Source organism: Haliotis rubra, unplaced genomic scaffold (genome assembly GCF_003918875.1).
Source record: "Haliotis rubra isolate DU_JTF1 unplaced genomic scaffold, ASM391887v1 Scf577, whole genome shotgun sequence".
Classification (NCBI taxonomy): domain Eukaryota; kingdom Metazoa; phylum Mollusca; class Gastropoda; order Lepetellida; family Haliotidae; genus Haliotis; species Haliotis rubra.
Window position 1 is genome coordinate 479074 of NW_025767276.1, and position 27685 is coordinate 506758.

General features: G+C 39.1%; 1 protein-coding gene across 1 annotated transcript; it reads left to right on the forward strand.

Moving 5' to 3' along the window:
* Positions 1-323: 323 nt before the first annotated feature.
* Positions 324-27685, forward strand: LOC124254584 (dual specificity protein kinase Ttk-like). The gene is made up of 19 exons (XM_046688416.1): positions 324-432; positions 1041-1192; positions 1704-1726; positions 2337-2410; positions 12206-12313; positions 12473-12610; positions 13229-13331; positions 13835-14023; positions 16046-16191; positions 16986-17430; positions 18351-18435; positions 18836-18913; positions 21671-21825; positions 22704-22873; positions 24072-24255; positions 25409-25512; positions 25899-25984; positions 26617-26689; positions 27334-27685. The coding sequence occupies exons 1-19, from the start codon at positions 324-326 to the stop codon at positions 27489-27491; spliced, it is 2580 nt and encodes an 859-aa protein (XP_046544372.1). The 3' UTR covers positions 27492-27685.

The following is a 27685-nucleotide window of genomic DNA, read 5'->3' on the forward strand; positions in this document are numbered from 1 at the left end:
TATTTATGTTGTCATGATTAAAAGTTTTTATTAAAACTTAATCAAGCATAGTGATTTTGTTGTGTTTTTGCTTTATAAATTAAGCATTAACTCGATTATAAGTAGTTTTTTGTTTTAAAAACTTCTTGCAATATTTTGCAATACATATCGCAATATATGCTTTGGCATCGCAATATATTGTAATATGAAAATTCTTTGCAATACCCACCCCTAATATTTACTCACTACAGGTATGTCAGTTTGGCCTTGACTGGTGCAAATTTCCATCCCTGCAAGTTTACAAATGACTGAATGTATTTGACTTTGTTTTTGCAGGCTAAACCATGAGTAGCTGGACTGCCTTCAAGTCTCAGTTTGACAAGCTAAAGACCCATACCGCTTCATGTCCAGTCAAATCTGAAAAAAATGACACAGACAGTATTACGATAACAGGTGAGTAACAGATGTGTATTGTTATTGTTTAACATGTACTCATTGCTCTGTTGGGTGTGTTAGGTTGGTAAGTATGGATGATCCAAATTATTACCTCAGTTATCACCAGTTAGCCTCATGGTTGTAGTGTTTGCTTGTCACACCAAAGGCCTAGGTTCAGTTCTCTACATGGGTACAGCGTATGAAGCCAGTTGTGATGTTGCTGGAATATTGTTAAAAGTCGCAAACCTCACTCACTCACTCACTCACTCACTCACTCACACACTCACTCACTCACTCACTCACTCACTCACTCACTCACTCACTCACTCACTCACTCACTCACTCACTCACTCACTCACTCACTCACTCTTGTTCTGTTGATGTACTTGTAGTTCGTCAGCCCTAGATGTGTGTAGACTACTGAACATGCTGAAGTTCAGTGTTAATAGCTCCATGAGATCATGAAACATATTTGTTATTTTTGAAATTAATAAATTATGATCCCAAGTACCATCATTATCCCAGATATTCTATAGCGCCCAAATTCTGGGTTTGCGCCCCTTTGCTAATATTAAGGGACCCATCATCCTTTCTTATGGATCAAATGTTCGGTTCGTTTGCTTCAGATCACACCAGTTGGATAAACCGAATAGGAGATGCTGGTAACAAGCCAAAGGATTGGTATGACTATATCAATCTAGTCAAGTCACAGGTTGGCATGAAGGATGCTGTTGCAAGACATAATTTGCTCTCCTGTTTATATGACAGGGCCTTTAAGGTAATCACCGTAACAGAACTAAGATGATGGTATTTCAAGTTCACATGGACCATTTCCCTATCTGCATTGATACATGTACTAAATGATGTCCCGTGTAAGACCATATTTATGATACGAGTGAATGGTTTGGTATCTAACGAGCGAAAGCGAGTAAGATACCAATATCATTTTCACGAGTTTCATAAATATGGTATTACAAGGGACATAGTTTAGTATTTTATTTATTAGAATATTACTCACCTAACATTAGCCAAAATATATCGAGAAAGTACTTCTTTCCAAAGAATTCAACGAGTGTGATGACTCAGCTTTCCGCGAGTCAAGCAAGGCCTAATACTAGTCTGACAGAGGTATTAGCATTGTGACGTCATAACTGTAAACCAGTTTTACGTCATACGTATGGCACCACGTGATGTTGTTACACAATGTGTAATAACATTGTAAAATTATTTAACAGTGATATCTTCAACGGGTGAGTAATAAATAGTTGTTCACACTTTCCTGAAGCAAGGAAGTCAACTGGCAGAAAGTCAAGTTTCCACTCGTGACAAATTTGATTTATTATGCCATCACTGGCTGTTATGAGTTATGTCCCTTCTATGTCATTCCAAATGACTAATCAGATTATTTGTTTCACACTGAATGGCGGCGCCCTGTCAAGATGAGCTGATTTATAGTCAAGATCTATGACTTGATAAAACAGGTCTTACTTGGCAAGGGGGCACCACCGCTCGTCACGCTGAAGATACAGGTTCCATTTCCCACATGGGTACAATGTGTGAAGCCCATATCTGGTGTCCTCTGCCATGGTATTGCTGGAGTTTTGCTAAAAACGGCATAAAACTAAACTCACTCACGTTATAGTGATCGTTTGTGTGACTTTCTGGAATAATGGGACTTTGTAGTTGTACATACCTTTGGGCTTTTCCAACTAGACCAGAGCTCATTCAATAACAAGAGTTTATGAGAAAACAGCTTGTCCATTGAGATTTTCTGTTGTCTTGTCTCACTACTGTGGTCACGTTTGTCCCTGATCTGAAATTAATATTTTATGCAAGTCATCAGTGAGTTATATTTGAATGCAGCATGACTTTGTTTCTTTTATTTGTCATTTTCATTTGAAATATTTATTTCTCCATTTCAGGCCATATCTTCTGCAGATAACAAGAGAAATGAGACCTATGCCAGACTATTTCTGGATTATGCCCAAGTCAAGAGGTAAGTTGGCAGAGCATAGTGATCAAAGCCGTTTCGGTTATGAATGTCACTTCTTTAAAGTTTGTTTGGTGAAAATGTCCAGGTGTAATTTTTTGTTGGATTACCGATATACCAAATCCGAGAGGTAATTCTATGTATCAGGGAGAAATCTCCTGTTACTTGGTTACTGAGAGAAAAGAGACTATGCTTAAAAGTTTGAAGGGTGGAAAATTTCAATAGAGATGGTAACAAATCTTTTGAAAAATAACTAATAACACGTCACAATTTAATTCTGGACTCACAAAAGTCCAGAAACTCTCTGCACTGTGGGCACTTTCTGACAAGGGATTTGACCAAATTAAACATGCAGTGGTTATGAATATATGCCAAGGATGAAAAAATGAAAAAAAATTCTTTCGAAAACTTTAAATTTAAACTCGCTTCGCCCATGGGCAGGCCCATGGGCGAACAGTAACCCATGGGCGACCCATGGGCTTAGAATGTTTAATTCGATCAGAATTCATGTTTTGGAGGTTGTAAATGAATGAGTGTATGTTTGTAAGCATCATGAAACAAATTTCAACTCATTTTGACTTAATTCGACTAATTTAGAGCGATATTAAAAATCTCTTCCCATGGGCTTAAAACATTTTGGCCCATGGGCTAGAATATTGACTTTTACTCAAAATATATGTTTTTCCATGTTTTGAAGGTTGTAAATGAATGAGTGTATGTTTATAAGTACCATGAAACAAAATTCAACTCATATTGACTTAATTCGACTAACTTAAAACGATATTAAAAATCTCAGCCCATGGGCGAAAGATAGGTTGGCCCATGGGCTTAGAATATTTACTTTTACTCAAAGTACATGTTTTCCCATGTTTTGGAGGTTGTAAATGAATGAGTGTATGTTTATAAGCATCATGACACAAATTTCAACTCATTTTGACTTAATTCTTCGACTAACTTAGAGCGATATTAAAAAATCTGATTTTCCATGTTTTGGATGGAATGAGTGTATGTTTATAAGTAAAACATTTTGGCCCATGGGCGAGAATATTGGCTTTTAACCAAATACATGATTTTCCATGTTTTGGAGGTTGTAAATGAATGAGTGTATGTTTATAAGTACCTTGAAACAAGTTTCAACTCATTTTGACTCCATTTGACTAACTTAGAGCAATGTTAAAAATCTAAGCCCATGGGCTTAAACACATTTTGGCCCATGGGCGAGAATATTGGCTTTACTAAAATACATGATTTTCCATGTTTTGGAGGTTGTAAATGAATGAGTGTATGTTTATAAGTACCATGAAACAAAATTCAACTCATATTGACTTAATTCGACTAACTTAGATGGATGTTAAAAATCTCGCCAATGGGGAAAAAAATAGGTTGGCCCATGGTGAATATTTACTTTTATTCAAAGTATATGTTTTCCATGTTTTGGAGGTTGTAAATGAATGAGTGTATGTTTATAAGTATCATGAAACAAAAGTCAACTCATATTGACTTAATTTGACTAACTTAGAGTGATATTAAAAAATCTCACTCATGGGCTTAAAAAGAGGTTGGCCCATGGGCTAGAATGTATAATTTCGATCAGAAGTCATGTTTGGGAGGTTGTAAATGAATGAGTGTATGTTTAAAAGCATCATGACACAAATTTCAACTCATTTTGACTTAATTTGACTAACTTAGAGAGACATTAAAAAATCTGGATTATTTACGGTAACATGGATTAGCTAATAGCGAATTGCCGGAGACCCACTTTCACACGATCACTCAACCATACCCATTGCCGGGTTGAGCGAACCATTTTCAACTCTTGTTCTCTTAAAAGTGGCTTTCCCGGACTATAGCTATCAGCACACCCCAATCCGACCATCTGTCATTAATTACCTGTCATGAGCTATCAGTTGTATTGAAAGCTCTAAGCCTATTGTTTCATTACTTAATTGTTTCACGGATTGGTATGTAGTCACTCCAAATTCACCCATATGTGCGTGACTGTCCTCTCCGACGTCCGCCCACCTCTCAACCTAGCAATCTCGATCCACTTTCTGCTCACTATCAAGCCATCTACAACTTCACCTCTCTCCAACCACCTGTCTTCTCAGAGGTCCGCGCTTCTATATTCCTTCATTTTTTCACATCAACTCTACCTCCCAACAACTACTGTATCCTCCGAGGTCCGGCGCCTACAGCCACCACCGACCCCGCCCGCCTCTCAAGTACCATCCATAACAAACTCCACGGTCAAGGCCGCCCATAGCCCCTCAATTACTACACTCGCTCAGCCTGCCTTGCCCCCCTCAATGCTCCCATACCACCCCTTCACCCCACCCACCCTAGAAGGACTTACAAGGTCCTTTCATACGTTGGCGACTGTGCACAAATTTAGCCATCACTTAAAAACACAAGTATCCTACTATTATAAACCTGGTGTATCTAAATTTACTTCAAATGTTTTTAGACATACGTACCCTCTCAAGAAGACAAAACTGTGAAACCCGTAAAGGTCCGGGTCAGAATTGGCCTTCAGTAACCCATGCTTATCGTAAAAGGTGACTACCGGGATCGGGTGGTCAGGCTCGCTGGCTTGGTTGACACATGTCATCGGTTCCCAATTGCGCTGATCGATGTTCATGCTGTTGATCACTGGATTGTCTGGTCCAGGCTCGATTATTTACAGACCGCTGCCATATAGTTGGAATATTGCTGAGTGTGGCGTAAAACTAAACTGACTCATCCAACTGCTTAGATCGATGCTCAATTTGTTGATCACTGGATCGTCTGGTATAGACTTCGATTATTTACAGACCGTTAAGCCATATAGCTGGAATATTGCTGAGTGCAGCCTAAAACTAAACTTACTCGCTCACTCACTCCAAACTGTGAAAATTAGGAACACCTCTAGCTACCAACAATGTCAACAAGAACATAATGGAGTCCCTGCATCAATACATCTTCAAGACTAAGCGAATCGATAAATTATTCTAGACCAATATCTGTGCGCCAAATAATTAAATGTAACTGCAAGTTCAAGGTTCCTAAGCACGTGCGCACAATGCACATTTACCCTACCTCATGTAATAATGTCCATCTCTGATTGATTCACGTGACCTTGAACAAATGGTGGACGGAAAAAAGTCATGAAGAAAAAGACATAGAAAAAATAACTATTATAAAACATAATGTCCTCCAGTTATTTACTTTGTTTATACTATTTCACTTTCAAGTTAATTATTCCTTTAGTGTGGCGCTTTTAAGCAATTGGATCTTATCAAAACAGGAGAGATGAACAGATTGTGGGATTAAAAGTCACAAGTCACCTGATTGTTTATTTAACTAGCTTTGAGCTTGACGATATCACAGCGATTAATGAACTCATGGGATTATCAGTTAATGCTCTTACTCAAATGGCTCCCTCTAGCAGCTAATATAAGACTCGCTGGCCCGTCAGACTGTGATCCAAACTCTTCATGGCATTGGCTGGAACATTCGGTTAAATATAATAAAAATATGCAGGGACAACTGACTGATGTAGTGCTGTTACAGATCAAATTGTTATGATGACAGTGCATTTTCTGATGTCATGTATTTTACTTGAATGATTACATTAATTTTATAAGTTAGGTTCAAATGTGGTAGTGCTGTTGATGATAATATTGTTATGACGTGTTAAAAAAAATACATCATCAATACTGACCTTTTTGAGTTTATGACTTTTTCCTATGACTTTTTCCTACCCAAATCTATGACTTTTTTTCCCTATGACTTTTTTCTACAACCGAACAAATTACAATGTATGCGGGTGCACGTTTGTGCACTGCTTGGGTGGTGTTGTACAAATCATTAGGCAGAGTAAATCATTTATATCCGCCCATTGAAAAAAAAACGGTATCTTCCCATAAGACAGACAAAATAGTTTATTTATGTGTCACGTGAATGTACATAAGATAGACCTCCCAAAAAAGACAGACCGCTTAAAACAGCACGTTTATGGTTGGTTGCATAAGGCTTAATGAAGCTGTACCCTTGAAAATGTGCATCCACGGCAGTCAGTAAACCGTGAAGCAGTGGTTCAAATCGACTGGTCAATACCTTGTTAGTGAAATATATGACTGAATTTCAAGCTATATTTACATGAAGAGAGAGATTTAAGATATTTTTGCCTAAGGTTATGTATAAATATGGTTTTATAAAAATCTTTCTATGATGTATATTTTGACCCTCTAGATAACAGTGTTTCATAAGCCTGTTAAGGCTGGATGTATATAAAACATTATGCGTTTATGTTATATGTATTATATATCTTGTTTACATAAATGGGGCACTTTGATAAACTATGTCTAGCTGTCTGTCTGTCTTTAAACATTCGTTAAGATAAATTCTGTTTACTATTGCGATCACGGTGTATTCGGGAGGATTTTATGTCCGTTTATCCACCTAGCGAAGGTGTCAGTGACAGTTTGCTACTACTTATGATAGGAATTAATTTGGCGTTTTTGTTTATCCAGTTCTTGTGTATTCTGTTATATTTTATATGTACCGGTGAGGTATTAATAAAAGCAATGTTTTGCTTGTTTACCAAACCAGATTCTCTGATAATATAAATATGTTTAAACCATATGTTCAAAACTGAAATACAATATGAACATGCACACAATAGCAAAATTGAAAAGCACATCTTGCCAAACAAGGTTTTCAAGAGCATATACGCGATAAATGTGCACGTCTTGAGAAAGGTCAAAGTTCCTATTCCTGTCTCAGTAAACAGGGTTGTTCAATCACACATATATGCACACCAATTTTGCATGACAAATAAGTTGATGCACAAAGAGAATTTAACACCATTTCGACACCTTATAATACAATCAATTCGAGATTTCCTTAGAATGTACGATATTTGGCTGCGATAGCGCCAGTCAGTCTTTAAAAACCCCCCACGAGCACCTGTACATCTCACACCTAGCCCAGAGTGATCAATGGATTGTATATATTTGGAAAGCAAAATACACTTGAAAATCGTGGGCTGTATAACTCCAATACACAAGACCAACGGATGGGACACAACGACTTTTCGCATTAAATTGCGCGAAAACTGGCGAAATTACGTAACTGAGCGCTGAGATACACTAAGCGTCATCGTTCGGCTCGCGTGACCTCGTCTTTCGCGAGCCACACTGAAATAATCAACTGAGGTGAAACTCAGAATGATGAAATTGGAAATGAGGAAGAAACCAGCTAAATCAACATGTGGATGACAACACAATAACTTGAAAATCTCTCTTGAATTCTTATGACAATGCAATATCTGTTGAGACCATGATAATTTGAACAACGGAGAAAGTTATATGGATATACAACTTCTTTATTATATTGTAAGCGGCGTTTTACGGCTGTACCCCCAACAGGCAGCAGGGGTTACCTGGGATACGAGGACACACATGAATGGCGTGCAGGGCAGGTTGTTCCGTTTGTAATATGGTCCAGGATATTTTGGCTGCCCATAAAATTGATGCTGTGACTTCATTCATTCATTTATGTCAATATACATATTATCATCATCATCAATCTCATCAACAGTATTATGAAATACAACCATTAGGCAATATTAGCACTACCACCATGATACAAACATACATTATTATAAAATATCACATTATACACAATATCACAAGCATACATCATTATTCATAGTCCCACAAGGTGAGACACACCGTAAGCAAGTGGAGTCTCGACACCATCTTGCAACAGTCTATCCTAGCCGTTTTTCAAGCTGGCGATATTTGTTTTTCTTAGGTCTCACACAACCACGACCCTGCAACTACATCAATGTTATTTCTGTGTAGTTCTGTTATGACCTTATCAGGTTGATATGTCAACGAGATAAGTGATGTGTTCAGTTTAAACATAACACCAATCATTAATTTAATGACTCACTCGTGTTAGTATCAGTTCAGGTGAACTCTGTTCACGGGCTCAGCGCAGTGGTAAGGTGAACCGTAATCCCATAAAACCAGTGAGGCATGAAGTCCCACATAGCCTAATGAGCGGTATCTGCCTAACTGGATAATTTTAGGCCTAAAAAGTGTATCACCTGTTGTTTCAAGAGATTAGCATGGTTCAGTGACCTGAAACCTTTAAAAATATCTGCTGGCAAACTGGGGACACCCGTTTCGGCGTAGCTGCTAAAACCGTTATCAAGCAACTGATGTCTACTGGGTAGACCCGTAGAGTTAGACCAGAGACCATATAATAGATCTATTATATGGTCTCTGGTTAGACCTTTGGGTCGAGGTAAAATCCTTGGATGTTTGATGTTGTGACAGACGGTGTTGTTTTAAGGGAATAGGACACTAGCTTTCTACCAAATGTAAAATGTGTTAACTCAGCTCACCCTACATTTCGTGGTGAAAGATACCTTTGTGTAAATGGTTATAAGTTCATAGTGAAAAAGAGGACAAGGGGAAAATGGATCTCGTGAAAATGCATGCAGAAAGACTGCATACAGATCAACACTCTCAACTGTCTTAACGACATAGTTTCTAAAATACCGAGACCACATCCACGGACCTGTGCATAACGAGGTCAAGGTAAATCTTTTAGGCTGTTGCAAAAATATTGACAATTTTTAAAAGGTAAAATCAAACTCAGTCTTGAATATATTGTGTATTCCTCATTGCCTAATGTAAAGACTACATATTAATACTATGGATAGTTCAATGTATAGTTTAAACATGTTTTCTTCAAGTAATCATGACGGGATTGGCAAACAAACATAAACATGCATGTCAATGCCGCTCCATAACAATAATACAATTACATAGATAGTGATGTACACTGTCTGCAAAACATAATGTGTGCAAATCATAATGGCAATCCACAAGGGCAATATTAAAATATTGCATGCAACTTACTCTCTGGTGTCCTCCGATCAGTTAGACGCGTCCCAGACACGTCAAATCAACATAAGTTATGGTTGGTTGCACGCAGGTACACTGCACTGTTACCTTTAATCCAAAGTTATGTGCTTAAGAATATATTAAGCCATATAATTAATAGGGCTGTAATGATGCATCAAACTATCGATGAATTGCAATTATTCCGAAAGCAATGTCGATGGTAGAAATGAAAATTATCGATCCATCAATAGAATGTGTGTGACTATCGATAGCTTAGTGATGGTTATTTATTCTTATTAAATATTTGTGTTGTTTTGATTTTTTTATTGTTAAGGTGCAAACCTGCAGCTTCATTGAGTTTATGTTTTAACTGTTTACTCCATCTTGGTTTCAAGTTTCTTGTCAGTTATTCATAGGGGAGCAGAGGAAGCCCAACAGCCATTCGTGATCCACCATTGTACCGCTGGGAGTAACTCAATTAGTTACATGGGAAATCTATAATCCTGTTTTGATCAAAGTGAACATTATGAACACAAACTGTGAGAAGCCGGGTCAATTAATATTAGTATTCTGATCAAAGTATTTCTGCACAAAAAGTAACAAACTCATAATTAGTGTTAAAATATACCACTAACCACTAATATGAAAACATCTCGTTAGTCTATGGGACGGGTCTATTACGCCACTGGGTAAAACTAGGTTTGTAATCACAGTCACGCCTGATTGATCCAAAGTTGTCTGATAATTGGCGTGTCTGACAAATGGGATGTCTAACTTATGAGAGCAAAAGCATACATGGAATTTGAGACCCCTTCTTCATCTCGGTTAAATGTGTGTTTAGCAATAATAAATCCTAAATAAAAAACCCAACTTGCTTATATATACAGGATGTACAGGAGGACTGCAACAGTCACAATGGATTGACATGAGAGTGACGATGAGAGCTATCGGGATAGGTTTGTATGTTGAGGTACAATATCTTCTTATAAGTTTTCATTACTATCAATGCATCCCACTAATATATGATAACATTCATGATAACAGCACTCCGTGTCCAGCTCGTTAAACGACACAATAAAAAAATACAATTAATATAATAGACTCACTCCCTTAAACCTCGGGCGAAGAATAGCCGTGGCGACGGGCAGACGGGAATTACAAAATAATTGATCACAAAATATTAAAACGAAACGTCTGCGAACCTGGGTAGGTACACCTCGCAAGTGTGGGGGTTGCCCACGATAGAAGTTAGTCAACAATGAATACTATGACGACATACCGAGTGTCACGTTAGAATAAAACACAGTTTTGATGCTTTTGTTTCCTTTGTGAGGAGGTTTGACAAGGCCCTTCGCCCCCGAAGTGGTGACGTGTGGCGTCCTGGGCAGGAAGTGACAGTGTATTGACTTCTCTCCTTAATTACCCAGTTGGGGCTCCCTAATTGACCTTTATTTGTTCTGAAGCAGCATGGACTATTTATTTTATTTGGAAGTGGTTATTGGCAAATGTCAAAAGGATTGACAAGACATATTTCAATGCAGTTACATTTTTAAGCTCTCACAATACTGTTTATGTTCCAAGAATTACAAATTAACAGTAATATTTCATATTCAACAATTTCTTAATTTTGACTGTTCTGACGTGTATGTTTTGATATTATCAGTTCGCATTAACGATACCATTGACGAGCCACATTTCATGGCATTACTTCTAATGTTTTAAGTGCCTAGTGACTACATATGATGAAGTAGGTGAGAGCTAAAGTAATAATTAATATGTTTATAATAAGGATAAACCACCATACCCCAAAAACATGGAAAACATATATTTTGAGTAAAAGTAATTATTCTCGCCAATGGGCCAACCTATTTTTCGCCCATGGGCTTAGATTTTTAATATCGTTCTAAGTTAGTCGAATTAAGTCAATATGAGTTGAATTTTGTTTCATGATACTTATAAACATACATTCATTCATTTGCAACTTCAAAAACATGGAAAATCATATATTTTGAGTAAAGTCAATATTCTTGCCCATGGGCCAAAATGTTTTAAGCCATGGGCTTAGATTTTTTTAATATCGCTCTAAATTAGTCGAATTAAGTCAAAATGAGTTGAAATTTGTGTCATGATGCTTATAAACATACACTCATTCATTTACAACCTCCAAAACATGGGAAAACATGTACTTTGAGTAAAAGTAAATATGAGTTGAAATTTGTGTCATGATGCTTATAAACATACACTCATGGGCCATCCTATCTTTCTTCCATGGGCCAACTCTATCATGGGCTTAGATTTTTTAATATCGTTCTAAATTAGTCTAATTAAGTCAATATGAGTTGAATTTTTGTTTCATGGTACTTATAAACATACATTCATTCATTTGCAACTTCCAAAACATGGAAAAACATATATTTTGAGTAAAAGTCAATATTCTCACCATGGGCCAAAATGTTTTTCTACCCATGGGCTTAGATTTTAATATCGCTCTAAATTAGTCGAATTAAGTCAAAATGAGTTGAAATTTGTGTCATGATGCTTACAAACATACACTCATTCATTTACAACCTCCAAAACATGAATTCTGATCGAATTAAACATTCTAAGCCCATGGGCGGCCCATGGGCCACTGTTCTGTCATGGGCCTGCCCATGGGCGAGCGAGTTTAAATTTAAAGTTTTCGAAAGAATTTTTTTTCATTTTTTCATCCTTGGCATATATTCATAACAACTGCATGTTTAATTAGGTCAAATCCCTTGTCAGAAAGTGCCCACAGTGCGGAGAGTTTCTGGACTTTTGTGAGTCCAGAATTAAATTGTGACGTGTTTAATGCTTTTCGGTTCTTCATTTGCCGATAAGGTGTGTTTGTGGGTTTTTATATGTCTATTTTGTTGGTTTTTAGTGAATACAGCCCAGACGAGGCGGAAGGCATTGTTGACGTATGCCAGATCAATTGTGCGCAGATTCGCTATTGTACATACAGCTGCAGCAGAGTTTGAAGTGAAACAAGGTGGGCTAGCTTGGGATACTCACATACAAGTACAATGATACAATGCAAATTTCTTTCATTTTCCACATGTTAATCTGTAGAAAATAAAATGGCATATTTCATTGTCAACTGACTAATTTCAAGACATAGATCACACTAATCATGAGTTGTGTGTTTTAGGCAATGTATCAAAAGCCAAGAAGATTCTGGAGAAGGCTCACGTTATAGAAGCTGAACCTAAGGAGTTAGTGAGAGAGGCTCTGAAGAACCTAGACAATGGGAAGACGAGACTGACGTCTGTGGAGAGTACTGTGCAAGGTGACTGCTCTACTATGCATTGCAGTTTAAACATTCCAGTGCACTTACACATTTAATTACTAAAGGATGAAAATTTAGTGAGTGAGTGAGTTTAGTTTTACGCCGCACTCAGCAATATTCCAGCTATATGGGTCTGTAAATAATCGAGTCTGGACCAGACAAACATTAGAATTTCAGACTAGGTCACAATCATGTCTCTTGAAAAGCCAATATATGTCCCGGCTCCTGGGACAGTCAGGTACTGGATCCAAGAGAAGAAATGGAAATTAGCACAAGTCCTTTAGTCCTTGCCAAATTGGCCCATAGTTAAGGCATTGATAGGACTATTGAAATTTGTCATTTTAACTCTTTTGTAATATGTATATCATTATTAGGACTAGTGGATGTGAAACTAAGGAGTTCACTAGATTTAAGTGAAGGAGAGAACCCAGGACATTATTTTGAACACTAAATATGCTGTGAGATTTTTGTAGAAGGTATTAAATATTGAAAGTTTGTGATGTGGATACTTAAAGGAGTATATTTCTAATGCTCGGCCTTGTTGGCATGTTTCGAAATTTGTTTTGAATAGTGCACGACATTTTCGGAATCATGATTTTGGTCTTTCTCTGTATCCAGCCGAGAGTCAACAACAATGCATTGTCGACAGTGGGGCCAACAGTAAGGATGCCACGGATGAAGTGTTCCCATCCAAAGTGACCAAATCTGAACTGTCAGCACAGTAAGTGGTAGAGATTTCTGATGATACTAAATACCCTATCCACTACTTCATTGTATATAGGCACTATAGTTCAGGTTTTCTGCCACTGTGTCAGCATCCCTACTAGGCTGCTGAAGCAAAATAGTTACCATGGTTACCCAGTCTTCCTTGTTTTTGTTAGTGTCCATTATGTATGGACCCTGTGACTGGTTGTGTGTCATCATGACAAGATGATCATCACTCATGCTGTCGACCACTGGTTTACTTGAGTATTCAAAGACAGCTGTTGTATTAGACCCAGGTTTGATTCCCCACATGGGTACAATGTGGGAAGCCCTTTTCTGGTGTCCCCCTGCCATGATATTCTGGAGTATTGCTAAAAGCGACATAAAACTGTACTCACTCTTCAATAATATATGGCTTAAGGTGATAACTGAAAATCAGGATCATTATAAGCATGTATTTTGTTTCACCTATATCATCTAAAGATATCTTGAGTGGCATGCAACACTATTTGTCAACAGGTCCCACACCGCTTCATGTGTTACGAGTCATGACACTCCAAATGGTAACTTGACGTCTGATGCAGCCAGTCTGTCCCATCTAAAGTCGGTCATACAAAGTGCTAGCAAGCAGCCTCTCCGACACTCTCAGAGTACGCCAGAGTGTCGTCAGATGACCAAGACATCTGATTCGGTCCCTAACTGGAAGAGGTAAGCTCTGTTTCAATGCTGTGTTTGAAACCCTCTTGTATATATGGGCAGATGTGTCGCTGACTTCTTTGAGTGGCAGTTTAGAAGCTGGGAAGTACAATATAGACAAACATTGTGGATAACTTCTTTATTTCGTGAGTATGACGTTGCGATACAGATTCTTGTTCCGTTGTCAAGCTGTTTGACCTGCTGACCTGCTTGACTACAGTACAGGAATCTGTATCGAAACGTCACACTCGAAATAAAGAAGTTGTTATTCATAAAGTTTGTCTATGTTGCAGAGCTCCAGATAAGATTTAGCTCATGTGGGTACTGTACCCACTGTATTTTGTTGGAGTTGGTATTATGAATGTTGAGTGGGTATTTCATTTTCCGTTACCCACTGTTTTCAAATATGTGCATAATTCAGTCATTTTACTCACCTAAGTATCATGTCATTGAGTAAGTTTACTAAGCAGGTATGTTCTGCCTTATGTCATACCTATTCAAAACCAACTTAAAGATAATGGAAATGATTTCATAAAAAAATCACTCATCCTATACTGACAGTACAACACTTGTCCTATACTAACAGTACAACTTGATAGCAATCGATGTCTTTTTCATTACGCAAGCGATTTTTTAAAATATATTCCATACGCATTTGTTTTAAACGTTTTGCGTATCTAACATTTTAAATGCGTAAGTGGTACGCAACAATTATTTTTCAATGCGTACTTGGAAATTTTCTATGCGTATTTTACCCGGATACGCAGCTTATCGGGGCCTCTGTATGTTGTGTCCCAGACGTCAAACTTTGAAGAACTGAATAAACATGCTCTAATAAGTATCTGAGTGGCTAGTTGAGTTTCCACCAGGGGAGATAATCTTTCAGCTGTGATCTCAATGATTGATCATCGGGTTTAAAGACAATCAGATTTATCATAACTTCTCTCTGTGAACCAAGAAAAAACTTCTGAATTCCCGGGCAAAACGTGACGTGATTTTGGCAGAGAATTTCCTAATATAGACACCAAGTTGAAAATTTGAAGATGCGGTGTTGTATCATGATTTTCTGTAGCTGAAATTAATGTTACCACACATGGAAACATCCTTTCACCCTCCCAGAGAATTTCCACAACAGGGCCTGGATATTAGATGAGACAACAAAGTCATGATGTTTCCTGGCTGCTTATGTTAGGGCAACTGTGGCAGTTCTGAGCAAAATAAACAAGCTCAAGAGTCACTGTGTATTGACATTTTAGGGAACATTGAATGTCTTTTGTTCAGAGTACTGGTGTATTAGGCAAAGAGTTGTGTACAAAGGATGATCTCTCCCAAAGAGACATCTCTTGTGAGATGGTCTCACTTAAGAATAGACAGGCATAGTTGTCTGTGGTAATCTTCTCCTTCTCATCTTCTTCTCTCTACTCCACTACCTCATCCACCTCTTCTTCCTTCTAATCCTCCCTTTTACTCTTACTTCTCTTCTTCCTCCTCTCCTACTTCTCTTCTTCCTCTCCTCCTCTACCTCAACCTCTTCTTCCTTCTACTCTTCTACCTCATCACCTCTTCTTCCTTCTGCTTCTCCCTTGTCCCCTTAGTTCTTGTCTTCCTTCTACTTCTCTACCTCACCAAGCTCTTCTCCTTCTACCCCTCCCTTGTCCTCTTACTTCTCTTCTTCTTTCCTCTCCTCTACTCATCAACCTCTTCTTCCCTCTACCCCTCCCTTTGTCTTTCATACTACTCCCTTGTCTTCATACTTCTCTTCTTCCTTCCTCTCCTCTACTCATCAACCTCTTCTTCCCTCTACCCATCCCTTGTCTTCATACTTTTCTTCTTCCTCCCTCTCCTCTACCTCATCAACCTCTTTTTCCTTCTACTCCTCCCATGTTCTGTTACTCCTCTTCTTCCTTCTCTCTACCTCATCCACCTTCTTCCTTGTCCCCTCCCTTGTCCACTTACTTCTCTTCATCATCATCTTGCCCCACCTCCTTCATAGTGAATCATTCCAGACATAAACATAAGTACTGATTTTGACAGGCCACTTGGAACGTCAAAAATTGGGCTGCCGATGAGGGTGAAGAAGATGAGTCTTCCATTCAGCAAGAAAGAAGATGATATTGATCTGGAAGAAGAGAAAAATATTGACAGTATCAAGCCTCTTCCTTCACATCCACAGGAGAATGGTGTGTAGTGAAATTCATCATATTCAGAATGGGAATAGCAAAATAATTGTGGATCAGTTTTGATAAATGTATTGTGGTCAATGCATTGATAAGTACAACAAATGCGACATATTGGAAGAAAGCTGTAATTGGTTATAAATGTGGAGCTGTGTGGTGTATAGAGTCCTTGGAATCTGGTGTTGAAATGTTTGTAGATAAACCATGATAATCAAGAAAGCAAGGGTTAACAATGTGGTGATTTCAGATGATAATTCTGAGTTTTGAATAGTTGAATATATACTTTCTATTGACATTTTAGGAACTTTGTTTTATCATAAAGAAAGAACAATGAAATGTCACCTGTTCTCAACAATACAGCAGTTTGACATAGTTTTTCTTCATTTGACCAGACCCGTGCAATATCAGGATTAGAATTGGTCTTCAGCAACCCATGCTTGTCATAAGAGGCGACTAAAGGGATCATCATCAGACTTGCTGACTTGGTTGACACAAGTCATCGTATCCCAATTGTGTAGATTGATGCTTGTGCTGTTGATCACTGGATTGTCTGGTCCAGATTCCATTATTTACAGACCTCTTCCATATAGCTGGAATATCACTGAGTGCAGCATTAAACAACCAACCAACCAACCAACTCATTTGACCAGTTAATTTTAAGTATTGAAATTGAAATTGCCATGTGTAAATATTGGGACGTTATTACAGTGTGATTTTCAAACATGTTTTGTGTAGTTTTGGTTACCATGGTTAACCAGTCATGACCTTGACATTGGATCAAATGGTGTATATTTCAGAGACTTTTGGCTCCCATGCTCACACATCGGGTTACCTGTCAATGTCACAGATTGATGAGACAGTTCCCATGGAAACAGATGGGAAGGTTGCTCAGTCATGTGACTTCAAAGAACCAATGAAATACAGGACTCCGCTGGCATCTTCCACTCATCATAACATCAAAGACAAACCTGAAAGCCAGGTGACGCCGGCAAGCTTTATCGACCTGAGTATAGTAGAGAAACCAAAGCCAGCAATTTCTAGTGTTGAATGTAAGAAACGTCTTGTGCCACCTGAGTGTGCCAAGTCCTCCACTGATTGTGATAAGAAAGTGACTGAGAGAAAAGACAGTGATTCAGTGTGTGCTGGACAGCAGACAGATTCTTCTGTGAAGGAGCCTCCAGCACCAAGTATTCAGCCACCCTCCCTGCCTACCCCCAACATTCCCACTCCGGCTAATGCAGGGTGAGTTATGTGTAAACCTGATATTATTGGGAATTGGTTGAAATCTCACAATTCATGATTGGTTCATTACCAATGTGCAGTCATCAAAAGTAATTGGTTTGCTTCATTATCCATATTTTCCTGTTCCAGTATAGAGAAAAAAATGTGGTTCTCTGTTGTTTATGTAGAAACTGCGCAAATTGCATTTTCAAATGTCATATCCAATGTAAAATGATGCAACTTGCGACTTTGCAGTGATGACTAATATATCATGAGCATAAACTTCCGTGAGTCTTCAAGACTCATGACTTATTGGTAAGTTTTCTAAGAAATAAGCAAGTTTTCAGGCCCTGACAACTTCTAAGATATGTTCCTTTGTCAAGTGTTTCAAACACTTAAACAGTAGTTCCAAAATCATTTGTGTTCGATTATGAGAAAATTGTGATCGATTGCTTGATCATTTGGTCACTGCGAGCAATCTTCAATTATTTCAATTAATCTGAACACCACTTAATCCTGATACAGTTTTATATTGTTATACTGAGTGATTTTCATTTCCATGGGTTGATGGGTGGTCTGGGATATAAGATGACAGTGTGGTCAGAGTTGGACTTGCCCGGATCCCCATTTAAACACTCTAATCATACTTGTGTGGATGTGTCATGAAGCTAAATAATTGTGTAAACAATACATGTAACTGTTTTTCTTTCACATGCTAATTTGATGGATTGGTCCAAATGTTTGATTTGACCTTTTCGTAAAAAAATCTAATATATTGATTGATATAGCAGGATCCCCAAGTCTGAACTTTTCCCATATATTAGGACATACACTTGCCTCAGATTTAGTATGGTGTAAAACTGTATTGTCATGTCGAATATGGCATTGACAGGTGTGTGTTTCATTAGTGTGTACTAATGTGTTTCATCTTCCCTCTATAGTGCTGCTGCTGCTGCAGTGTCTAAGATGTCCACACCCTGCACGAAGAACCGAGTGGGAGAGATGGCATCACTCACACCAGGCATGGTGAGTCTTGTGGGGGCACTTCTTGGTGGATGTTTCCAGATATCAGCTGATTTTTTTACTGTAAATATTAGCTGTCATGCCTGGACCGTGCATATCTTTGCTCATTCAGTCAGCAATGGTCAACCATTAGTGTAACTGGCCCAAGTTATTTACAGGCTACAGTGATCCAACTCTGTGTAACAACTCTCTGTGCTTAATGACTGCTGCAGCCACGCTGAAATCTGAAAACCTATATTTATTTACCCTCAGTTCCACAAATATTCGCTATTCAAAGCTGGCAAGGCTGGTATGATAATTAATGCTCCTTCTTAATTCAGTTGTAGGCAAGTGGTTAATGCCTTGCTTGGCTGCACAGACCAAGGTAATGAGACATGCCACTAATCAGTGTTATTCCTTGCAGAACCCTGTAGATACTGTGACAGTCAATGGTCAGCAGTACTTTATCTGGAAGCTGGTTGGACGAGGCGGTTCAGCAAAGGTAACTAGATTACCAAATTTGGTGTGTCACGTGCAAGGATTGTACACTGTGTTGATACTTATATTTGTGGGTTACCATGGTTACTGTATATAATAAATGCAGACTTTCAGCATGATTCAGCATCTGTTTTTCAGATATCAGTTTGATACAGTTAGAAGATACAGCAAAGAAAATTCAAGCATATCAATATAATTACACGACATATCTTCAGGAAATATTACTCATTGATGAGTGTTAAGCCAATATTTTGTAAAGGGCTTGCAAGTTGGCACTAATGTCAGTGTTCATCATGTTTACTGTGGCAGTCATGTCTATAAAACATAGACAGCGCTGTAAACACTGTCTTCATCAATTTTCCTGTTGCTCCTTTGTTACGATAATATCCCAGAACCATTGCATGTAGCTTATTTGTCTCAGTCTCCATCACTCTATGCTCACACAGCACAGAACCTGATTCAGCGATCAACAACCTGTCAAACTGAAGCTGTTGTAGTGAATGCCCCCCAGGGTAGTTATCGCAGTCTTAAGCGGCCTTCACACGACAAACTTAAGTTTGACAACACATGTTGTGAAATTTTTTTAATTTGTCAATCTTTCATGTCATTGGAGCACTATGTCTCTATCGGTGCGGCCATGTGACAATTTCGTTGATTGCGATTGGTTGTTTCTGAACAACACGAGTTTGACAACACTTCACACGTCAAACCGAGTTTGACAACACTGAAAGTTTGATGGAAAAGTTGGTGAGAATAGAGACCGATCCTATTTCTCGACAACAGTTTGATAACTCTGAAATTGGTGTTGGTGGCGAGTTGTTGGAATGTTCACACTCTCAAACTTGAGATTGACAACATGTGTTGTCAAACTTTAGTTTGCCATGTGAAGGCCGCTTTAGTAGCTATAATACCCTTGATAACAGAGGATGGAACAATGTTTGACAGTGTGACTTTCTGGAACTGTACTGTAGCTGATGCACTTTGTGCAGATATTGCTGAATACGGCTCCTTGTCAGTGACAGTTCATTTCATGGTGCACAACTGTGTCTCTAGCTAAGGTTAGATCAGCTGATCATTGGTTTGAATTCATTATTATCCTGATTATGATCCTTTGGTTTATGGCATGATATGAAGTGACCTTGACAGAAAAAATTGGGATTTTTGACATTACGTTCAAAGTGATGAGAAACTAAGCACAGAAGACGTTTCAGTCACCTTCACTGGTCCTATTATCAGTGAAATACAACTCACCTCCTCAAAGCTGCTTATTACTGTGCTTACATGAACAGGGAAATTTGTAATTCCGACATTGTACTGAGATTTGTAGAGCTCATCCTCGATAATCTCCAGGGTATACGTTAAGATCACTCTTCACTATACCCTGGATGCATCCACGGCTTGACCCGATGATTATATTACCTGCCTTTGCTGGCTCCGCATTCTCACAGTAACCAATCAGCTAAGCCGCCGTTACATCAGAGCTTGCCAGTGTCAACAAAGATAGCAGTCGCGAAAGTTTGTTCGCAGTGCCACTCAGATCTAACTCAGATCTAAGATCTAAAACTTTCAAAAAATACATAAAAGAAATCCTTCTACCTCTTTCAGAGCATCAAATTGTGTTGCCAAGTTTAAACGGTTAGATAATTTAAGAAGCGAAAGTGAGTTGTGATTGGTTCGCTCAACTTCCCAGTGTAGACACCTGATTGGATAAAAAGCCAGCCAAGGGAGGTAATAAAATCATCGGGCCAAGCCGTGGATGCATTCAGGGTATAGTGGAGAGTGATCGTAGCGTATACCCTTGAGATTATCGAGGATGGTAGAGCTGAACTAAACCCTAAACCTTTTTCGCTTGGACTTGCCCCACACTCTAAACTTACATGCTGTGATAAACCTGACATATTGTTAGTGACATGAAACTCCACTCAATCACTTGCATACATGCACCCACCCACCAATGTTTTACCTTAATCTACAAAAGTAATTTGAAGGGCCCATGCTGGCAATATGAAGGTCCTTTGAAGTAATGAAATGGTGAAGTGTACTGTATTTTTTATATTATTGCTTTAAAGCCTGGAATCCATCAGTGATCTTGGGAACAGTGGTCATGGCTGAGCTGACAGACACCCATATCTGTTCTTGATGCCTTGTACATACAAAGAATATTATTGTGCATCCCTTTGGATGCAGCATGTATTTTCTGTGTCCATTCCTAGTGTTCCCCCTAGGCACATATAGGAGGGCGCTGCGCCCTGCCCTTTGATTTTTGCGCCTGGCCCTTTTTGTTTTGCGCCCAGCCCTGTTCGACTCAATCCCAGTTTTTTTTCAGCTGTGCTTGATTTTACAAAAACCCGTGTGTATTTTCCGGATTTTATATAGGACGGAGTTCTCTCCCTTTCTAGGGGAGACACAAAATAGTTTTGATAATGATTAGGAAATTGGCATTTAAACCATGGCGAAGTCAAAGGTGTTTACCGTAATTCGCCTTACAAATCCCAATGCCTACCAAGGAAAGAATCAAGAGGAAAAGAGAAGAAGCGGTGAAGGTTGAAGCAAGGAAGTGTCGCCGACTAATAGATTTCTATTATTTTTTCAATAATCCTCACCAAAATGCCCTTTTAGATTATGAAGTGCCCTTTTCTTTGAAGTTACCCTGCCCTTTCTGAATCCTAGGGGGGGACACTAATTCCGTAATGTGTCTGTTGCTGAAAACCCTGTTTACTAATTGACAATAAGATTCTGCATGGTAATGGTTTGTCTGCAGGTATACCAGGTGTTTGACACCCAGAAGAACACCAGGGCCTTGAAGTGTGTTGACCTGGAGGATGCCAATGAGATCGTGGTCAATGGCTTCAAGAACGAGGTGCGCCTTCTGAAGAAACTTCAGTACTGCAAGAGTGTCATCAAGATGTATGACTTGTAAGTAAAACATTCATTTGTTTGTTTGGACTTGTGATCAGGAAGAATGTTACCATCACTCCCTTGCTCCCTTAATCCCTCACACTCAAATAGTGGCTTTTGACACTTTTTTATCTGTTGGATCACTGATTTTTTCTGATCGTCAGAAGCTCCAAAATGGAATTATTTTTTCAAGCTGCTGTCATACCATGCCAATAAACATGATAAGGTCTCTTTCACATTATGCACCATTGTGAAGGCTTTTTTGTTTTTCACCTTGGTGTAAAGGAGAGTAAATTTCAGCCGTCACTGATTCAAGGACAAGGGACATAACTCTACATGGACTTTTCCTTTACTTGTTAACTGAATAAGTAAAAAAGATATAATGTGAAATATGTTTGTGTGTATGGTGGGAGAAATATAGGTGTTTTTAATTCTTTTTGAGGAATATAGGGTCGGAAATGATCCAACAAATATGAAACTAATGGTCATAGAGGTGAGGTGAGATGAAATTGGGTTTTACGTCGTGCTTGAGAATATTTCACTCATATGACGATGTGCATGCGTGTGTATGTGTATGTGCGGCTGCTTGTACTAGCCCAGACTGAAGCTGGTTTTATAGTGCTAGCCCACTGAGAATGATTGAGAATGCGAGAACATGAATACTCACTCGAGACAATTATACCTTGAAGTACCAGTCCTTGTTGTACCCATTAATGCCAGGCAGGGACCAACAAGTACCATATTTTAACGTCTTTTGGTATGACGCGGTCGGGGATCGAACCCGACCTTCCGCTCTCCGTGTGGACGCTCTAACCACTACACCACGGAGGCGGTCTAATGGTCATAGATAACAGAAGTAGTCATGCATATCATCTTGAATCCTTGTTTGATTGTAGTGAACACAATGAGGAGCTCAACAAACTGTTTGTATTGATGGACTTTGGGGAGACCGACATGGCCACACTGTTCAAGAGTCGTATCCAGAGTGGCGAGGGGATAGAGCCACACATGATCCGATTCTACTGGAAGGAGATGCTGACAGCTGTACATGCACTCCATAAAGAAGGTGTGTGATGTTGCAGAGTGGTAGGGTAGTCAGCTGAGCATCATACCACTGATGGGGCGTGGGTAGCCTAGAGGTTAAGCGTTCGCTTGTCATGCTGAAGACCTGGGTTCGATTCCACACATGGGTATAGTGTGTGAAGCCCATTAGTGGTGTTCCCTTCCGTGATATTGCTGGAATGTTGCAAAAAGCGGTGTAAAACTACACTCACTCACTCACTCATACCACTGATACATGCTTGGTACAGCTCCCTCCGCAACTGCATACGTCTGGTTGAACCTTTCTACGTAGAACCTCTGATGAGTCTAAAAGTATTGCAGGAGATATGACTCATACAACCTGATGCAGTTACTCGATTATATTTGTGTACGAAGGAACATCTTATCAGAGTATCCTTAGCAGATGCCATGTTAGAACAGGTCCCCAGCAACTTATGCTGGTTGTAAGAGGCAACAAATGGTTCGGTTTACTTGGGCCTTGGTTTCCTTTGTGTCCTCATAACCCTATCACGTGCATTGTTGCTCACAACACTGATCACTTGACTGACTTCCAAACTTGACTATTTACAGGCCACTGTCATATGGCTGGAAGATTGCTGAGTTTGACTGTAAACAACAAGTAAAATATTTCAGAGTATTTCCACCCCTTTTTGTTTAAGACTAATAAGAGATAACCAGAAATAGCTGTTTAAAATAGTCCCTTTTCTAGTTTCATGGCGGGCGGTGGGGTAGCCTGTTGGTTAAAGCATCCGCTCGTCACGCAGAAGACCCGAGTTCGATTCCCCACATGGGTACAATGTGTGAAGCCCATTTCTTGTGTCCCCGACAGTGATATTGCTGGAATATTGCTAAAAGTGGCTTAAAACCATACTCACACACTGGTTTCATAGTAGAAATATATACCAAAATTTAAATAGAAATGGTAACATTTTCCTTTCTCTTAAATTTATTTAGAGTATGGTTTGTAAATACTGACTGTTTGTCTGTGTCTCACCATGCATTTCCTAGTACGCCACATGTATACATGTATATAGTATGATTCAACAAACGTGATATAGTGATGATTTCACCTGGTAGTAAACTGTGGTAAAGTCATTTAACCTCCATCACCTCAGGCATTAGGCTGAGACACCATGATATAACTGAAATTCTGGCAAATGCTACTCGGTCACTATGTGTAATGGTGATGATGTATTGTGTAGGGGTGATCCACTCGGACTTGAAGCCAGCCAACTTCATGATGGTAGCGGGCAATCTGCGACTGATTGACTTTGGTATAGCTAACGCCGTACAGCAGGACAAGACTAGAGTCCGGAAGCCATCATGGAGTCCTTTGAAGGATCCGACGGTGGAAGTGCCGGCGACAGGGTTAAACCCACATATAAGGTGAGAAGAATGTGCCATTAATTACCAGTGTATTTGGTCAAGGAGCTGAAGCAGCTAGTATTGTCTTTCCCTAATATGAATACCTTTGACATGAATGATTGAGATGTTTCTCCCTTACAGTCATCAGTTGTCACGGAAACCATCAAACAGACATACTGTGAGGCAACCTTGAATAAATGATTTAGCTTCACTGTCATGGTAAAGACATGAAAATTGGGGAATACTGAAAGACTTGTAATTTTAGTAATTTGTTCAGTTTTAAATTGAAATTCTGAAAACATCCAGAATTTGGGCCACTTTTTTAGCACAACTCTAAAGTAATGCAGCATGTTAGTTTAAAGGCCGGGCGCAAACCTCCAAAACCCCCGTGGGTTTCCAAATAGTCTCCCATTTGCTACTCCTCAGCAGTGAAGATGTTATCAGCCCGTGAGTGACAAGGCTGTAACGGCTATGGGTGCCTGGCAAGAGCCTGGCGATGTCAAAGGTTAACCTTGGAATTTACTACTAGAATAAACATGTGCCTTATAGTAAATGTCCAACAACCCTTTCACTACATATTTTGATGACTAAAGAGATTAATTTGATTAGCATATATGAAACATCAAATTTTACTTATATTCTGAATATACAAATCTTCAGCAAAGAGATGTCAGCATCAGATAAGTGTACAACCCTAGCCCTGCACAGCATGGTGTCAGGGGAGTAGGGGAGGGTGGCATTTTCCCAGCCTGCCTGAAATATGAAACCCTGAATGAAACATTTCCCCACTCCAAGGCTTGTTTCTATGGAAACGCACCTCCTCTGGCCACCTGACTGACACAGTGGGAAATTCAAATCTGGATTTAAAAATGAGAAATATATTTTCAAAATGTATGTTTTGTAGACTCTCTGCATCCATACTTTTTGCTGTGAGTCTTCATAACATACTTCTTTATACTATGACTTAATATCAGCCTGAACCGGTAAGTCAATTTTGTGATATTTCATGGAATGTACTTGAATACTGCATGGTGTATGTTTGCATCAGTGTGAGGAGACAGCTTTGACAAGGCCAGGAGGCCACACATCCATCTGTGTATAGGTTTGAACCCCGGCCTTTAACTATCTCATTGCAGTTTCTCCTGCTTACATAATAGTGAACTATGATTGTTTTATTTGTGTTTCAGAAATGTTTGACAAGAGACCCCAAGTCCAGACCTACCACTGATGAGCTGCTGGCCCATCCTTACCTGATGGAGGACAAAGAAAAGAGCCCTGGTAATGTCAAGATTTGTGTATGAAAAATCCCTTGCCTGTTCGACAATATGTCTGTGCACCCTTGGAGTGGTTTACTTTTACTAATACTTTTCTATCCCTGTGAAGATTATGGGTCAAATTGGTTCCTGTAGCACAACTAAAATGAAGATTGGATGACCTCAATAGCTGGCTTATTGTGTGTCATCTATTTCCAACAATATGTTCCATTCCTCATGGTATTCCTTAATGATTTGCCTGGATCAGACTCAGTTACCTTAATGCAACTAAGATACCGCTGGAATAATTTTAACAGTGGCATAAAACAACATTCTCTCACTCTCATTCTCCAACTTATTCAGAAGTTAGGTGGTGTTGCTGACCAATGTGTGCACTCTTCTGTTTCACAGCACCCTTAGCCCTGACCAAGGCCATGAAAGATGCCCTGCTGCAGATCTCCAACGCCTCACCCCGCAGTGCACAGTCTCTCACACAGGTACACATCTCTCAATAATTATATTCATGTAGATCAGCAGGATGCATTACTGGAGCATTTATTACAATGAGGCATATTTATACAATTTACTGTTTTGCCATAGGTTTTTCTCGATCGATAAGCACTCACAAAATAGAGTACAATATATTATATTTTTTTATGTGTGAAGCAAGGTTGATGTGTGACTTATGTGTTGAAGTCTTGTCACAATAAATTACATTTTTGATGAACATGTTCTATTCCTGTGAGGAGACTGTCATAATTAGACAAATTCCTCCAGGCCAGGAATTTACAGTTGGTTATTGAATACAGCATGCTCACGTATTTAGTTGTTGCCTCGCCAGCGTGCTTTTATATTCATCATGAACCAGTGAAGGTCTGGGTTAGAATGACCCTTCAGTAACCCATGCTTGTCATAAGAGGCGACTATAAGGATCGGGTGGTCAGGCTCGCCAGCTTGGTTGACACGTCATCGGTTCCCAATTGTGAAGATCGATTGCTCATGATGTTTATCATTGGATTGTCTGGTCCAGACTCGATTATTTACAGACCGCTGCCATATAGCTGGAATATTGCTGAGTGCGGCGTAAAACTAAACTCACTCACTCACTATATTCATCATGATGTTTCAGGGGCTACTGCAGCAGTTAGAGACTGGAGGGAAGATTGATCTGAGTACACTGCCCAGCAAACCTCTCACACCGGTAAATACAAATAGCTCTACACACGTTTCCTGGTGAAGAGCTTGTTTCCTCTGACATTTTGAATTTGAATTTGAATTGAAGAATATTATGAATGTGATCTGCCCTTGTTTATATGTATATTCTTGACATACAGTACCAGGTGCTTGTTACATTTGAAACATCAATTTACTGCCAAGATTGTTAGTTTATTGTCAATGCTGTATGGTATTTAGGAAAACTTTACTCCCTCAAATATTCTCAGAGTAGTAAGACAGAACATGGAAAGACAACAGTGGTAGTTGCACCAGTGCCATCTGTCTTTGAACAGACACAGACAATCAGATCTTGTTCATGAATAATTATTGTGTATTTGAATGACCACCATATTGTACAAATACATGTAATCCTTTTCCCTCACTTTGGTAAAAGTCTAAAGAATCAAGCTTATTTGACCTAAGTTATTAACATTTGCCAGTGTAGTTCAGTGACAGTGGTTGAAAAAAAGTGATCACAACATCATGAACTACAACTGAAAATAACTCCCATGGTTTAACATACACTGGCAATATTTGTAATGCGAGAATTGCTTCTTGAAATGTGTTTGTAGGGTGGAGATTCTGTTCATTTTCTCAAGCACTTATCCATGATGTGACAAAGCCTTTTCTATCGTACAGTCTCAACCATCGGAATCTTGCCCAGCTAGTGCCCAGCCAGCGGTCAGTGTCAAACCTACCCGCATCAAGCAGGAGGGTGGTGCTGTTCAAGGACGAGCACCCCCTTCAGTGTATCAACGTACACCAGAAATAGATGTTGGTCTTGTGTAAATATGTAATTACAAATAATAGATATGAAATGTATACAGCTCCCAACAACTGGGATCTGGCAATCTACATCTGTTGTAGAAAGATCTTTTAAACTTGCTTGTAATGAAAAGTCTGTCTGTGTATTTCTCTTCTGCCTAAACAACCTGCCTTGCTCTTGGTATCCTGTATTGTCCATCAATAAATAATGCACATGA